Source organism: Hypomesus nipponensis, chromosome 5, assembly GCF_054491055.1.
Source record: "Hypomesus nipponensis isolate SF chromosome 5, ASM5449105v1, whole genome shotgun sequence".
NCBI classification, from domain to species: domain Eukaryota; kingdom Metazoa; phylum Chordata; class Actinopteri; order Osmeriformes; family Osmeridae; genus Hypomesus; species Hypomesus nipponensis.
Window position 1 is genome coordinate 11,873,738 of NC_140365.1, and position 17,128 is coordinate 11,890,865.

At 41.8% G+C, this 17,128-nt stretch overlaps 2 protein-coding genes across 3 annotated transcripts in view; one reads left to right on the top strand and one right to left on the bottom strand.

Annotated features, from left to right (window-relative positions):
• The window catches only part of vps37d (VPS37D subunit of ESCRT-I), a 30,073-nt gene extending 29,405 nt beyond the window's left edge, over window positions 1–668 (bottom strand). The window contains exon 1 of the mRNA XM_084697463.1: window positions 397–668. Coding sequence (XP_084553589.1) covers window positions 397–519 — 123 coding nt within the window. The 5' untranslated portion in view covers window positions 520–668. The remainder of the gene's footprint in view (window positions 1–396) is intronic.
• Window positions 669–1,084: 416 nt separating this feature from the next.
• Window positions 1,085–17,128, top strand: part of nup88 (nucleoporin 88) — a 48,348-nt gene continuing 32,304 nt past the window's right edge. For both annotated transcript variants that reach the window (XM_084698515.1, XM_084698516.1), the window contains exons 1-2: window positions 1,085–1,327; window positions 1,489–1,658. In XM_084698515.1, coding sequence (XP_084554641.1) covers window positions 1,091–1,327; window positions 1,489–1,658 — 407 coding nt within the window. In that variant the 5' untranslated portion in view covers window positions 1,085–1,090. The remainder of the gene's footprint in view (window positions 1,328–1,488; window positions 1,659–17,128) is intronic.

Consider the following 17,128-nt stretch of genomic DNA (forward strand, 5'->3'; position numbering starts at 1 on the left):
TTTGTGAGACAGAAAGAGCGAGAGACAGAACATGTCTTTTAATTCGGATGCGAATACATTTCTGAAAAGAAATATTTCCTGCTCAGAGCACTTATGGTCTGCATTGATTATAGTCACACTCAAAAACAGTTGACTTCATTTCTTGTGAATCTCATAAGTCTGTACACGGCTAACGAAAATGAAAAGCTTCTTAAACCATTCACCAGAGCACTATGCAGCGACCAAATGCATTGCCTACACACGTGCCATAGGATGATGAGAGGTACCGGAAATTTCAATGCAGTGTATAGCAAACCAGAATAATGTGGATTTGTTTAATAAAATTATTCTTCATTAATCTACATGAAAGCGTAGTTAGAAAACGCAGAGTATAGTATAAACCACTTTCACACATACCTTTTCATTCAGTCTGACAATTTGGTCCATTTTGTCTTCATTTAGCAAAAGCTCCTGCAATTCACTGGTGTTTAGAGCCCTATACCCGTCTGGGTAAGAGTTTGAGTCGTTCAAATGGGACATTGCATTCCTTTAAGAGCGGTTCAGACGACTTGAAGTGTCGCTTCCATATCGATCGCAGATGGCACCTCTACTACAGAGTGTTGTGTAGAAGCAAACCCCGTTCTGAGGAAGAAACGTTTCTGTTGGTAGAGACAATGCAAGATGTAGTGACACATTCTTACCACGTTAGCACTTAATTGTAATGCCACTCACAACCACAAGGCATGCTGGAGGCAGAAGGGTTTAATTATAGGTATTTTAAAGGTACTAACTACTCTTTTTGGTGTTGGCCTAATTATAATATAGCAACCATGATTATGTGTCATTTAGATTAACTACCTGAACAAAACCAAAAATATTTCAAAATATCCACTCGACTCGTAGCATTTAATTTCCCTTTACTATGAGTCTGCTAAATGAGTACATTCAAATATAAAGTGTAGGCAAACGGCAAACATAATGGTAAAATATTCTGAGTGAAAAATAAACCTTATTGAAAACTTTTCATATTTTACATTTTCAACTTTAAATTCTTTCGAAACTGACATTCATTGGTAGGGTCTCAGACGTCATCTTTAGACGACAGAAAAAAATGGCGGCGTTTGCTGGAGAGTGCTGGAGAAATGAGCTGCCAAATCATGATATTTTTGCTAAATTACGCGGAAACCTCGAGTATGGACCAAAAGCTAACAACAAGAGGACAGCTAAAAATCTAATATTTTGTTTGAACGGAGATTTATTCGTGTGGAATGATGCAGACAGTGTTTTTTACACAACCAACTTGAGGCAGCTCAACTCAGAGCAGAATTCGGACAGCGCGAAATATCAGGTAATGTAGACTGGCTGGCTAGATTTGATGTTGTCTTTGTAAGCATATAACACATTCAGAGCATAGGATAGACCACCAATGACAGATATTTGCTGCACTGTGGCCAGGCTTACTACATTTTATATAGGCTACTAATGTACTCCCCTCCTTAACTTTCATAGACTCTACTCAGCATCAACCCGCCGCGGTTCGAAGTCTGTCAGGTCCTGCTCAGTCCAACACAGTATCATGTTGCCCTCATTGGACAGAGAGGTGTCACGGTTCTGGAACTACCGCAACGATGGGGCAAAAAGTCTGAGTTCGAGGGTGGAAGAAATGAAATTAACTGCAAGTAAGTAGCTAGAAGTAATCTACCAAACAACCTACTTTTTGATTTAGTTTTTTACGATTAAGCTTTTTAATGGAATTATTGTCATGAAACCTAGCTCTAGAAGTAAAAGTCAAACGGTAAGCAAACCACTGACTACAGTGTTTCCTCTATGTCATGGGTGTCAAACTTTTGGTTCGGGGGCCACATTCAGTGCAATCTAATCTCAAATGGGCCGGGCCAGTAAAATAATAGCAAAATAACCCATAAATACCTTTGTACCCTTTTTTTCCAATATTTCAATATTATGCCTTAATGTATCATTGAGCCTACATAACTCACAGATAATAGTGGATCTACAAAGGCACAAAACTGTATGAATGAATGTATTCACAGATAGGCCTATGGAACTGAAAAAAATGCTTTTTCACTTTGATTAAAACCATTTGTTTATTTTAATGTACAGTAGATACATTTTCACATCTGACCACCTGAGCTGACTTACCACACTATGCACAAACTAAGATGGGAGCTATGAAGAACATTATCCTCCTGCCTTGTAAATTTCTACATTTCAAAAACCCATAAAGGTGATAGCATGAGCAATAGTGTTACACCAGATCAAACTATTTTGTGCTGAAGCTGCTGTCTGATATTATACTGCACAATGTTCATGGTCTTTAAATATTACATTACCACAGTACATTTTTCACAGAACTGTATTCTTCAGATTGCAAAACGTCTCTTAAAGAGCCTAACAGGAATTAGACTTACTCGCTGTTTAACCCCCTCTCCCCTCTTTCTCTCACTGCGGCCTACCTACTGCAGCCACCGGCTGCTCCTGAAACTTGGTATCTTTTAGCCTTCACGATTGCATCAATATCAGGTGTCAAATCTTGAGCAGCAGACAATTTCACAATGTAATTTAAGTGCTTGTGACGTTCATTACAGAGAAAACCTGTTCACAAAGATAGGTAAAGATAGGTATGTCCCAAACATGCATAAAACATTTGCAGCCAGGGCTGTTAATTTGGGGTACCCTGGCTGATAGATACTGATAAAATGTGTCCAAGCCCACCGAGGCAAATTTGTCCTTCATACCTGAATCACACCGCAAGTCAATTATTTAGAGTTGGATGTCAGCGGGCAGATCAGAAGCCTTGACTGTGAATGGTGAGCGAAAAACTGCAAATTCTGTCTCAAGTTCACCGAAGACCTGAAACCGTCGCTCAAACTCCCACAGCAATCCTGTAATCTTGTCTTTGTATTGATCCATGTCAGCATTAAGTCCGGTCGCACGCATATCTCTTAGACAAGGGAAATGAGCGGTGTCACCACTAGATAGTTGTCTCCCCCAGAGTGACAGTTTCAACTTGAATGCGCGTATGCTGTCATAATACTGAGTGAAAACTTCTTTGCGGCCCTGCAACAATTTGTTACGATTATTCAGGTGCTCTGTAATATCCACCATGAAGGCAAGATCCTGCACCCATTCTGGGCATTAAAGTTCCTTCACTGGTTTGCCTTTTTTCTCCATGAACTGTCCAATTTCCTCTCGTAGCTCAAAGAACCGCTTCAGCACGGCACCTTTGCTTAACCACCGTACTTCGGTGTCTTTGTCACTGAGAAGACTGTCAAACTGATGGTGATTCAGACCTCTTGCTCGGATGAAATTAACAGTGCAGACAACCACCTCCATGACATGATCCATTTTTAATGATTTGCTACACAATGCTTCCTGGTGCAAAATACAATGAAATGTCAAAAAATCTTGTCCTTTTTGTCCAAAAATTTTGTCACAACGCCTGCTTTTCTCCCGATCATTTATTGCGCACCATCTGTAGCCAGGCTGACGGCACGGGTCCAGTCCACTCCGACCCTGTCCAGCGCTCCAACGAGAGAGCTCATAATGTCATCCGCTGTTGTAGTATCCGTCATAGGTACCAACCCAAGCAACTCCTCGGTGACTGTCAAAGTCTCATCAACACCACAAATGAATATGGCCAGTTGAGCAACATCTGTAATATCAGTGCTCTCATCAATTGCACCGAAAATGCAACAAATGACGTGACTTTGTGATTCATTTGGCTGTCCACGTCTGCCGAGAGATCTGAAATTCTATCTGCGACAGTGTTCTTCGTTAGAGTAATGTTGGCAAAGGCCTGCCGCTTTTCAGGGCACACGCATTTCTGCAGCCTTCAGCATGCATGTTTTCACGAACTCAGCCTCAGAAAATGGCTTGGATCCTAACGCTATCTCGTTTGCAATAAGGTAGCTAGCTTTCACCGCTGCATCACTGAACTCTTGGCTACGGGTAAAAACTGACTGCTGTTTCTTCAGACCCACAAACAATTCATTTATCTTCTCTATTCTCAGTTGTCCTCGCAAATTGTTGTATTTTTCACCATGAGTCTCATAGTGGCGCCAAATATTATATTCCTTGAGCACTGAAACTAGCTGATTACACACTAAGCACACTGATTTCTCATTAACTTCTGTGAATAAATAAGAATCTGTCTTTTTTCTTGGAAAACTCCGCACTCTGTGTCAACGTTTCTCTTTTTTGACAAAGACATTTTGGTAATGAGGGTGCAACCATGGGTAATTTTCACAACAACAGCTTAATAACGATAAGGCAAGATTGCCAGTTAGCGCATTCTGGGAGTGTTGCTGTCACGTGCTGGTTACTTCCGGATCTCACGTTTTGTCAGTGCCAGCTCTGCTGAACAAATTTGGAATCTGTTCCTTTTTTTTTTTTTTTGGGGGGGGGACGTCGTCTCGCGGGCCGGATTGAACCATATGGCGGACCGGTTTTGGCCCGTGGGCCGTATGTTTGACACCTCTGCTCTGTCTAAATTTCTGCCGCCACGGTATCAGAAATCAGGCTGTACAAAAGGTTTATTGATGTTTAACCTCCAGCAGGTTAAACAAGTGCATTTGGTGCTTGGCGTAGAATAACCATACATTACGAGAAGTATTTGTACATGTTTGTTCGGTTTCTGTAGAATAAACTAAATACAGAATATAACATACATTTGCATAATTAGCCATATGTACCAGTATACGTAAAGATATGCATATCTGAACAATAAACAATTACATATCAATTATGAATCATTTATAATATATGGTTCACTTTTATGCAATAAACAGAATTGCTAATGCTGTTACATTACTATACCACAAGATGGCCCTCTAAGACCACAAATGGCCTGGCAGTCTGAACTCTAAGCTACCAGCTATATCAAACAATTGGATCTCCAGACCAACGTCGAAGACAAGTTCGAACAAATCGATGCAACGTATGCGAGAAATGACTAGTTATAACAGCTAGTGCTAGTAAACATCAACATGAGGAGAGTAATGCTGGCAATAACATGAAACCATATACTTACATTGGCAGTAACGCACATGGCAACACAACATTAACTTTATGCTAGCATGATATTTTGAAAGCATGTCCACTCGTGTTAGCAGCTGGTTTAAAAAGGAAATGGAAAGTTTGTGCGCGTGCGCAACACCTCAACCCAGGGGTGCAACTACCCAGTGTCAGAGGGGTATGCAGCAACAATTTTGGCGCCCCCCCCCACCCCCCCAAAAAATAAATAAGTGTGCCGGACATCATCGTGTATAGGCTTTAAATAATAAAGGTTTATTTTAAAGTATATCAGTCACTGTAGGCCTACCATAATTATAAGTAATTATATATGTATATATAGCATAGGTATGATCAGGGCTCGACAAATTGTGGCAACCTTATTGTGACAAGTGGTAACCTAATCATCACCCCTGGCAACCACATTATTGTAGCCAATTTTTTTCATGTACTTTATTTTCATTACAAATAAATCATCATTGATGGCATTCGAGCATTTGCTTTGCGGATGTTTAAATTTGCGTTCTGCTTTGTTTACTACGTCCCCACTGTCAGACATAGGCTAATTGTTATATTTTCCACATGCAGGGTTTTGATACAGAAATGCATTTTTCATTTGCAATGGCAAGATTAGCTTAGCCTATAACAAAACATGTTAAATTATTTCGATTTGGCATTAGAACTAATCAGACTTCATCTGTAAGCAACCCCACTTTAGCTCACGTTAGCAAACACTAGCTAGTCTGAAAACAGTCTGTTAACATGAATATTTGCAAGTCTCCAAGTTTGGTAGAAAATCTATGCATGATTGCAAACTGTGCATGATTGATGTAAACCAGAGTTATTGCATTATGTTTTCCAGATTCTTGTCATTTATTGTACATGCTACCTTATATTTTCCGGTTCTCAGCTCAGCAACCTCGGTTTTGCATATTCTAAACTAGCCTTAAACCCAAATTTGACTGCTACATTCCCAGTGTTAGCAAACGCTAGCTAGTCTGTTAACATGAAGATTTACAAGCCTCCAAGCACAAACGTCACACTTTAAATCCTACCTGTTGCCTTTAACCATCCACTTACTTACTACTACTGTTGCATCCCTTGACATGTCATCTCCTTTTCCCTCTTTCTTTTTCTATTTTTAGCCCCCGACAACTGTTTTGATTTGTCCATCATTTTCCATAGACGACAACTCAATACTCGTAACTGCTCGCACAGCGCTCACGGCGCCCCCGCTCCCTCTAGATGTCAAAATGATATCTTATGAGATAGGGCGCCTACCCTAGCAGTTCTAAAATGTTTTATAACATTGCGGAAATGCAGAAACGCACAACAGCATCTATAAATACCAAAAAAATATTTAATATTTTTACATTTAAAATTTTTACCATTGCTTTGGCGCCCCCATGGTGCGGCGCCCCTATGCGCCGCATATAGCGCCGCATATAGCGCCGCATATAGCGCCGCATATAGCGCGCATATAGCGCCGCATATAGCGCCGCATATAGCGCCGCATATAGCGCCGCATATAGCGCCGCATATAGCGCCGCATATAGCGCCGCATATAGCGCCGCATATAGCGCCGCATATAGCGCATACCCACTTTTTGCATCTGAATTCAAATGTGACGAAAAATGGGCAGTGTAGTTGTTGAAAATGTGAATATTTTATTGATGAAAAGGTTAATTTGTAAATTTGCTCCGACTTCTCGCTAACCTAGGTAAATAAACACTCGACAAAGTCTTACAAAAAACCATTGCGCCACCTACTCTTCTGGCGGTGAATTGTTTTCAGCAACCACAGCCTACGGAGAACCATAAACGCAGTCTATCTGTCCGTATCCGTGCATATCCGTGCGCCCGCCCATCCGTAAACGGAGACGCAGAAGCATATTTCGGCCTTTAGAGTGCATGTCGGAGAATAGCACGGACGCGCGCTTCACAGCGCAGTTGAGACTGCGTGTGTGCGTCCTTGAGAACTGTAAGTCATATAATTTATGTTGTCAGTTTATCCAAACCTGTTTTTGTATTAGTCTATAGTTCTTGCAAATTTTTATGAAGTTAACTGGTGACTTTTGTTGCTTGTATTCTTCCAAAGCTAGCGAAATTGCACGCCCGTTGATTCGATAGCGATTGCTGCCGTTGCTCACTTTTGTATTTTAGGTGCATTATTACTCTTTATTTAAATCAGACAACTGGCCCATACGAACAGATACAGACACATACACAAAGGGAGAATACATAATAACTAAGATAATTAACCTAAGATACGTGTCACCTAAACTAAATTTGACCTAATTTGCTATTATTTTTTATTTTTTTTTACTACCTTTTAAAGGCCATTTTTACATAGTGCCTCCAGAAGGAGTTAAGATTGTAAGAATCTGAGTGGACAAGTGTCTGGATGATGGCATTATTGGAACAGAGTAGTCGAGAGACAAATGCATGTGTCAGTTTGCGGCGTCTAGCGTCAATGGTACTGGTGCTGGTCTGTCTACTGACAGCAGGCTACATCTTAAAGGTGCTATGGTATGCTCCACATACTTTTGAGATAGCGCCCACACTGTAGTTTGACCAATTTGAGAGCAGTACATTGATGAGCAGTAAGCCGGGAACACCTCTGTAGTGCTGTTTACATGTATTTATTAGGGCTGTGAAATGATAACATTTTTTTAATCCAATTAATCACAGGTTTCTGTGGATTAATCATGATTAATTACATATTACCGATTTTCCTAATTTTTGTCATTAGTGTGCATCTTTGATTTTGCGGTACCTTGATGTTCGAGTCACCCGTTGCCACTCGCAAAACTTTGGTGAACCCCTCGTCCTCAACAATATCAATCGGTCTACAGCTTTTTGCAATACATTTGGCAACTGTGCTAGTCACCTTGCCACAGGCAGACTTAGTCAGGGCCCTATGCTGTTCAGTGAGGGTGGTTTAGCGCATTCTACTTGAACTCCCCTCGCCGACCAACGCATGATTCACGTTGAGGTGGTATAGGTTACTTTAGGCTGGTATTGCTTCTTTGAAACGATAACATTCAGTCATTTAGCATTCAGTCATTTAGCAGACGCTCTTATCCAGAGCGATAACGTCTTCCCGCAGAGCAGGGCTCCAGACTAACTTTTTTTACTAGGAGCACGTAGCCCCTGACTGAAAATTTTAGGAGCGCAAGCAGAAAATTAAGGGGCACACCTTGTATTGACCTGCAATGCATTTATTAATGTAACTGGAGAGGGTACAATTCAGTGGCAATTTTAGATCCTTTTTAGGAGTGCTCAATTACTCCTAATATTTTTTTAAATATTTTCTTAAATATATTGTTTATTATCATTTGATTCTGGTAGTTCATGAAGAAAGGGACATCCTTAGTTTTTTCTTCATTCAATATTTTGCATAATAATACATAAATGTATTAATTGTCATCCAGTGAAATTAGGGATTTATATTAGCAAGGGGGTTTACGTTTAGCACTTTTGCAAGGCACTGTATTCATGTCACATTCTCATTGGAGGCTGAGCACCCCTAAAAGTCTAATCCTAGAATTGCCCCTGCAACGCACCATATAAGCTTGAGTTTAAATTAGTGCTGTCAAACGATTAAAATATTTAATCGCGATTAATCGCATTAATGTCATAGTTAACTCGCGATTAATCACAATTAATCGCACATTTTTATCTGTTCTAAATGTCCCTGATTTCTTTTTGTCCCAATCTTTTTTCAAATTTGAATGCTCTTATCAACATAGAAAAGTGGTTCGGATTGCTTTGTGCAAATAATTTTTTTATTGAAAACAACATTGCAATCGCCTGGCTTTGACGAGGGGGCAGAGAATTCGCATCAGCTGTGTGCTTGGCCATCAAGTGGTATTTCAGACTGGACGTGCTGCGATGATAGCTCAGTTTACAACGACAAAACACACAGATCACTGGTCTTGTCAATAGAACCATTTGGCAACTTTTTAAAAGCAAACTTTCCATTCAGAATCTTATTGGCATCCATTTCGGCATCTCACGCTCGTCATCCACTCAAAACGTAACGTTAGCCTACTACCAGAGAATGTCTAATATCCGTAAACGGGCTCTGCTACTACTCTTTAGCCAGCTCGCAAGCCAAACGAGTGTTTGGCGTGCCTGTTGTTTTGTTTCCGGTCTAGCTAGATCCGGTGTGGTGTTGTAGTTTTTCTAACGTCGGTAGTTGTTGCAACAGCATGTGAAAAAAACTACAAAGTTTGCTAGGCCAAAAAGAGCGTTAATCGCGCGATAAAATAATTGACGCCGTTAATTTGGGTTTGCGTTAACGCCGTTAATAACGCGTTAAACTGACAGCACTAGTTTAAATACATTATTTAATGTGACATTATGTACTGTACATGCAAGTCTTGTATGATGCTCTTTTCGATCAGTCCTCTGACACCACAACACGACACTTGCCGAGTATAACAGTGCAACAGCTCAAACACATGCAGGGATACAGTAGCAACGCTAGTGCTAAATAAGTATTTAGCTGCTAGGCTCCATGACGCCGGGTAAGAGGGGCTCGTGAAAATGCTCGCCAATAGAACGAAGGGGCACCCACTTATCTGGCAGATTAAGACATGTTCGTAGGAACCTAGCGAAAAATATCCTAAACTTTCCAAGACTTTAAGCTAGGTTTATAGGTACCTAGCGAAAAATAGCCTCAACTTTCCTAGACTTTAAGCTACGGTACTAATGCCGAAGGAAAGCTGATATCGCTGTCTTACTAGAACGTCGTATCTATGCGTTGTTGCTAACGTGTTATGACATTGTCAGGGCTCTCAAGTTTTGAAGACAGGCAAGAGTGACATTCTCTCCCCCCCCCCCCCCGTCAGGGAGTCAAAATTAATTAATTGCTTTTTTACCTGACATCTTTGAAAGGCAGCAATGATTAATGCATCCATGGCCAGGATATAATAATAAAATGACATTATTTTCAAAGTCAGAGGCAGCGGGCCTATTAACGTCCCGCACTGAATTCGATCTTGCCACCTCAGACATCCCAAGCGCCGCCACTACCAACTACGCCAACAAAAAGCTAGATATCCATTGTTGTGGGTGGCGTTTTAGTGAGTTTCACCGATACACACCGGCTACATCTATGAACTAGGCTACTTGTTCTGAGCAGGTGTCAGTGAACAGGCTGTAAAACTGTTGGTTAAGAGACTAGGGATGGGCGTGGTTAATCGAATATCCGGATATCCTAAAGTAAGTTAGTATTCGAATACTTTTTTCGAATACTTATGAGCGTAGTTTGATAAAAAAAAAAGGTTTTATTGAAAAACCGTCACATCATGTTGTGAATTCTAATAGTTGTGACGTTAGAAAATGATGAAAACCATCAAAAAAGGTAGGCTACGCCTGCGTTCTGCTGCGAGTCTCCTTTCATTTCATTTGGCGCTACAAGAAGCATAGTGTCCTGGCTAAGCAGTACCACGCAACAACCTCAGTTCCTGCAGTCTTTTCTACGCCGGCCTGCTCGTAAATTGACTCCGTACTAGCCTCTCCCCTGAGCATGTTTACATGCTAATTCTCCGGGATAAAAATGCGTATGGCTGATGCAGTTGTGGCTTATTTATTTTCTTACCAGTAGCCATGTAGAGCTAGCGTAATCGTCTGTTTATGTTCGCAATGTGTGGTGGCGCACCGTATCCTAGGATTCCGGTTCCAAGTTAATATCCAAGTTAATATGCAATATTTCTCTGTGTGTCTTTCGATTTTATGGAGGACAGCCTACCCAATGTGTTTAATTTAGTCCAATGTAGCCTACTTTTTATTTCACATAATAATAGGCTAATCGCTTTTCCGCCAAATTAAGAGCCTACGTCTGAAGACGCAGCGTTTTTTCAAGTTCATTGTCTTTTCGTCATGTTAATAAATTGATCTTTCATTTGTTTTCTTTATTCAACCCTTATTTAATCTAATAGTTTAACAGTCCCAATTATTGCCAGAATGTGTGGTGGTTCATGTGTTTACTGTATGCTTTGCGTCACGTCAGGCTAATTACATAACGGAACCACATTAATAAAATAGCCTAGATTATCCGGATATTTGAAAATAATTTCGGATACTATTCGAATAGTGAAATCAGTTCAAATCTCCATCCCTATAAGAGACTCGTGAAAAACTGATGCTTATTATCTGGGAAACATTTTTTAACAGTTGTGTTGTAAAATTAAAACAGGATATCATGACTGCTCAAAGTGATGCTCGAGCTCCAGCGGTTTGCTTTGTAGTTGAACAAAACTTTCGGAAGACGTAGCAGAATCACGAAAAATTACAGGAAATGCTTTTTTCCCATTGGTTGTTGCATTAAATCTTACCCAGATACAATGGTGCTATTTTCTGATTGGCTATTGTATAGACCCTTTTGATTGGATGATAAGTGGCAGGCTCGACTAAGAACTCCAGGGAGACGCGCTGGGCGGCCAGAGGAATTTTAGTTGGGTGAAAAAATATATTTTGGTAAAAAAAAAAAAAGTAATGTGTGGCGGGAGGGCGTGACTAAAGACCGAAATGAGTGACTGTCACTCTCAATGCGTGACACTTGAGAGCCCTGCATTGTGCACACCCAATGAATTCAAAATGTATAGGTCGCACATGCGCGAGTGCTTGTAAAAAATGCTCGCACTGTCTCAAAAATTGGTCGCAAAATGCGACCATTTGGTCGCAGTCTGGAGCCCTGAAAAGTATCTCCTGATCTTCGGATGTTGTAGAGGGTGAATCTACACGACTGGGAGACTGCAGCAATGTGGGCCGTGAGGGAGAGCTCGTCATCCATGGTGACCCCAAGGTTCCTGGCAGAGGATGAGGGGGTCACCGTCGCAGATCCCAGGGTGATTGTGGGAGATGGAGGGTTTGGCCGGGATGAGCTGTCCTAGCTGAGATCCCCGGATCGGTCGGGGGGAACGACAGGTACAGCTGCGTGTCGTCAGCGTAGCAGTGGTAGGAGAAGCCATGGGAGGTGATGATTGGTCCGAGTGAGGTGGTGTACAGAGAGAAGAGGATGGGTCCTAGGACGGAGCCCTGAGGGACACCAGTGGAGAGCTGGCGAGGGTCTGACAGTTTGCCTCCCCAGGAGACCTGGAGGGATCTTCCCGACAGGTAGGATGAGATCCACTGGAGTGCAGTGCCAGTGATGCCCATCTCAGAAAGTCTGTAGAGCAGGATCTGGTGGTTAACCGTATCAAACGCTGCAGAAAGGTCCAGCAGAATGATAACGGCTGACCTCGAAGCCGCTCTGGCAGACTGGAGGGCAGTGGTGACTGAAAGGAGGGCAGTCTCTGCGGAGTGGCCGGTCTTGAAGCCCGATTGGTTGGGGTCAAGCAGGTTGTTCTGAGAGAGAAAGTTAGACAGTTGGTTTGATACAGCACGTTCAATTGTTTTAGAGTAGAAGGGTAACAGTGATACCGGTCTGTAGTTCTGGAGGACAGCAGGGTTAAGGGAGGGTTTTTTGAGTAGGGGGGTAACTCTGGCCTGTTTGAAGGCAGAGGGGAAGGTGCCAGAGGTAAAAGAGGACTTTAGGACATGGAGAAGAAAAGTTATGATGGAGGGGGATATGGTTTGAAAGAGAGGGGAGGGGATAGGATCAAGGGGACAGGAGGTGGGGCGATGAGAGAGAATGAGGTCAGAGAGCTCTGCCTCGGACAGGGCAGAGAAAGAGTTTAGACGTTTAGTTGGATCAGTCATGGAGGGTAAGGGGGTAGGAAAGGTGGGTTTAGGGAACCGACTGCTAATGTCGGCGACTTTCTTCTCAAAGAAGGAGGAGAAGTTGTCTGCTGTCAAGTAGGGATGGAGATTTGAACTGATTTCACTATTCAAATAGTATCCGAAATTATTTTCGAATATCCGGATAATCTATTTTTGTTAATGTGGTTCCGTTAATTAGCCTGCCGTGACGCAAAGCATACAGTAAACACCACACATTCTGGCAATAATTGGGACTGTTCAGCTATTAGATTAAATAAGGGTTGAATAAAGAAAACAAATGAAAGATCAATTTATTAACATGACGAAAAGACAATGAACTTGAAAAAACGCTGCGTCTTCAGATGTAGGCTCTTAATTTGGCGGAAAAGCGATTAGCCTATTATTATGTGAAATAAAAAGTAGGCTATATTGGACTAAATTAAACACATTGGGAAGGCTATCCTCGATAAAATGGAAAGACACACATGGAGAAATATTGCATATTAACTTGGATATTAACTTCGAACCGAAATCCTATAGGATACGGTGCGCCACCACACAATGCAAACATAAACAGCGGATTACGCTAGCTCTACATGGCTACTGGTAAGAAAATAAATAAGCCACAACTGCATTAGCCATACGCATTTTTATTCAGGAAAATTAGCATGTAAACATGCTCAGGGGAGAGGCCAGTACGGAGTCGATTTACGAGCAGGCCGGCGTAGAAAAAACAGCATGAACTGAGGTTGCTGCGAGGTAGCCTACTGCTTAGCCAGGACACAATGCTTCTTGTAGCGCCAAATGAAATGAAAGGAGACTCGCAGCAGAACGCAGGCGTAGCCTCCCTTTTTTGATGGTTTTCATCATTTCTAACGTCACAACTATTAGAATTCACAACACGACGAGACGGTTTTTCATTAAAACATTTTTTTTTATTAAACTACGCTCATAAGTATTCGAAAAAAGTATTCGAATACTAACTTACTTTAGGATATCCAGATATTCGATTAACCACGCCCATCCCTACTGTCAAGGTGGAGGGGGGAGGTGGGTTAAGGAGGGTGGAGAAGGTAGAGAAAAGTTTGTGGGGGTTTGAAGCAGAGTTAATTTTGTTAAGAAAGTAGAGGGTTTTAGCACCAGTTATGTGAGAAGAGAAGGATTTAAGGAGGGAGTGATACTTATCAAGGTCCAGACCGTCTTTGGACTTGCACCATCTCCTCTCAGCTGCTCGAAGGGTGGACCTTTTTTCACGAATAACATCCGTAAGCCACGGGCAGGAGGGAGAAGATCGTGCAGGCCTGGTTAACAGGGGACAGAGAGAGTCAAGTGATGCAGTTAAAGTGGTTAACAGGGTGTCAGTGGCAGTGTTAGTGGGGTGGGACGAGAACTCATCAATGAGAGGGAGGGAGGATGTTACAATAGAGGAGAAATGGGAGGGGGATAGGGAGTAGAGGTTGAGTCGGAAAGTTACGAGAGGAGGGAAAGTAGGAGGAGTTGGTGGGAGAGAGGGATAAAGTAGTGATCAGAAATATGCAGTGGGGTTACAGAGGTTAAATCAGTGATACAGTTACCTGTCAGGATGAGGTCTAGCTGTTTGCCTGCCTTGTGGGTCGCCGGTGTGCCCAGCAGAGCCAGGTCGAAGGAAGTCAGGAGAGACAAGAAGTTGACAGCCTGCGTTCCTTGGAGGTGGATGTTGAAGTCCCCAAGGACTATCAGCGGGGTTCCATCATCCGGGAGGACGCTGAGGAGCATGTCCAGCTCCTCCACAAAGTCGACTAGCGGTCCTGGTGAGCGATAAAGAACAATTAAGCATGCTTTGATAGGATCAGTTAGCATCACATAATGATGTTCAAATGATTTGGCAGTAACAGAGAGAGGTGTGGATGTGTATTTAATATGTGGGGAAAGAAGCAAACCTGTCCCACCACCCTGCCCGGTTGAGCGAGGTGAGTGAGTGAAGGAGTGGTTGATGGAGAGAGCAGCTGGAGTTGCAGTGTTCTCTGGGCGGATCCACGTCTTTGTCAGCACGAGGGCATGAAGAGAAGCATGAGATGCAAACGCCGAGATGTGACATATCTACGTCTACGGGTAGTGTAATGAACAGGAATGCTCAGGAAACACATGCTAGCTATGAATAAGTTCTACAGTACACAAATTTGAAAAAGTTATTTCAGTTTACATTTATGCGTTTAGCAGACGCTTTTATCCAAAGCAACTTCCAAGAGAGAGCTTTACAAAAGAGCATAGGTCACTGATCATAACAACGAGGTAGTCCCAAACATTATAAGCAGCCAAAACATGAAGCATACATTGTGAAAAACTAAACATGTGCCAAGGGAAGACCCATAAGAGCATGCAGTTATACAAGTTACAAATAAAACAACTTGAACCACAAAAAGTGCAAGACTGTACCTATAGAAGAACAATCAACAGTAAAATATTTCCACATTTCACAACGAGTACAAGATTTAACTTCGTTATAACTAACCTACAAGAACATTGATTTGAATGTTGTTAAAAACTTACTTGAAAAGGTAAAGAGTGTGGAAGTAGGTCAGACATTACTAAAATAATCTGGTGTACATTTGAGATTTTGACACAAGTTTGAAAAAGTGATTGAGTATCGAGGATTTAATGACATTTTCAGAGATTAGCAGTTTTCTATCATGAAAAAAAAAGTTTTTTAGAAAGTAAAGGCTGTGGAAGTATACCAGACATTGTTGGAATACGCTGTTTGTTTGAGGTTTTAAATTCATAAAAATATTATAAAAGTTATCATTTTTCAAAAATGTATGCATAATTGGACTGGGTTAAATAATAATTTTCACCCGGTCCCTAACTTGATGCTGCAAAGTAGAGAGACGAATGTCAAATTTCGAAAATGAAACTAACTTCACCTCGCTACATCCGAGTTGGACTGTTTTTAAACATCTGATGCTATTCCAGGTAGAGGGTGTAAGGTGTCTTGTGTCTACCTCTTGTTGAGTGTACTGTAGACTGAGCTGGCTGGTAAAGGGATCCTGAGCTGACTGGAGATAGTAGACATAGCTGGCTGGAAATGGTAGACTGAGCTGGCTGAAGATGGGCGACTGAGCTGCGTCAACATAATCAAACGAGCGATAGGTCTTAAGGCCGATTTATACTTCTCCAACTCCGTTACGGACAGATGCACGCACGGAGTTGGACGAATTGGTTGAATTTATACTACTCCGATGGCTCTGCGTGCTGAAAGCAATTCACCGCCAGAACAGTAGATGGCGCTGCTCTGCAATGCTAGCTAGGTTATCGAAAAGTCGGAGCAAATTTACAAATGTAAATTTTTTTAAAATTTATTTCATCAATAAAATAAGCACATTCTTAGCAACTACACTGCCCATTTCTCGTCACATTTTAATTCAGATGCTGATTTACTTGTACTGTTTAGCTGAAATATTAATTGTAAAAACTTACAACAATTACGGTCAAAGGATTCTATTCTTTTGTTGGTCACGGCAACCCCGCCCCTGACGCAAGCGGTTCTTAATACGGACCAATCACAGCCAAGGGGTATCCGTAAAATGACGGACTGATGGACGGATAGTCAGGAAAATCAGGAGGTGCACGTAGAGCTCTCCGAGGGGCTCGGAGAGGGAGTTCCTTGACGGAGAGGGCGTTCCCTTTGTGCGTGTACGTAAAAACGCAGAAGTATAAATTGGCCTTTAGTCTGCTCTAAAAGTTGTTTCCCGACCTTTAACCTTCGTCATTGTCTTTCTTGCTCTGTCCATAAACATCTAAAGATTGTTTTTTTTATCTCTTCACTCTATAGCCTTTATTGTACAAACTCTACAAAGGCATTGTCTCCTCTCTCTTCAGCCTCAAAAATTTCACTGACAACCGCATCTGAAGCTAGTTTTCATGATGTTATGTGACTTTCTCCCTCCAAGGTCTGGTCAAATGGGTTGATTGTTCATTTGATTGTTGACATGTTTTGAATATCCTTTTGATCTTTTCATGATTCATGCAGGTCACTGTGTTGGAGTGATGTGGTGCATCTATGCACTGCATCTTTGTTTAAGGAGAATCCAGTCAGTCCAACTTTAGTTTTGGAGTCTCTGTTGGCTGTTTGCTCTATGACTTAATCACAAGCAGTGTTTACAAAACCATACTCCTGGGGGGGGTGGTCCATCAACGTTGATGAAGGAAAAGCGAGACTTATTGCGCAAGTCTCACTTAGCGAGAGTTCCGTTCCATTAAGGTGGATTATTCTTGTTCTAGCTACGAAACCAAGGTTACTTATAGTTCGGAACTAGCCTGATCGGTTTCAGGTTAAAAGTCAAGCTAAACTAAAATGTGTTGCAAATCATTTCAAACAGGCGGAAACAGAATCTCAAAAGACAGTTCCGTCGAGTAAATTCCTGCGCTCAAAG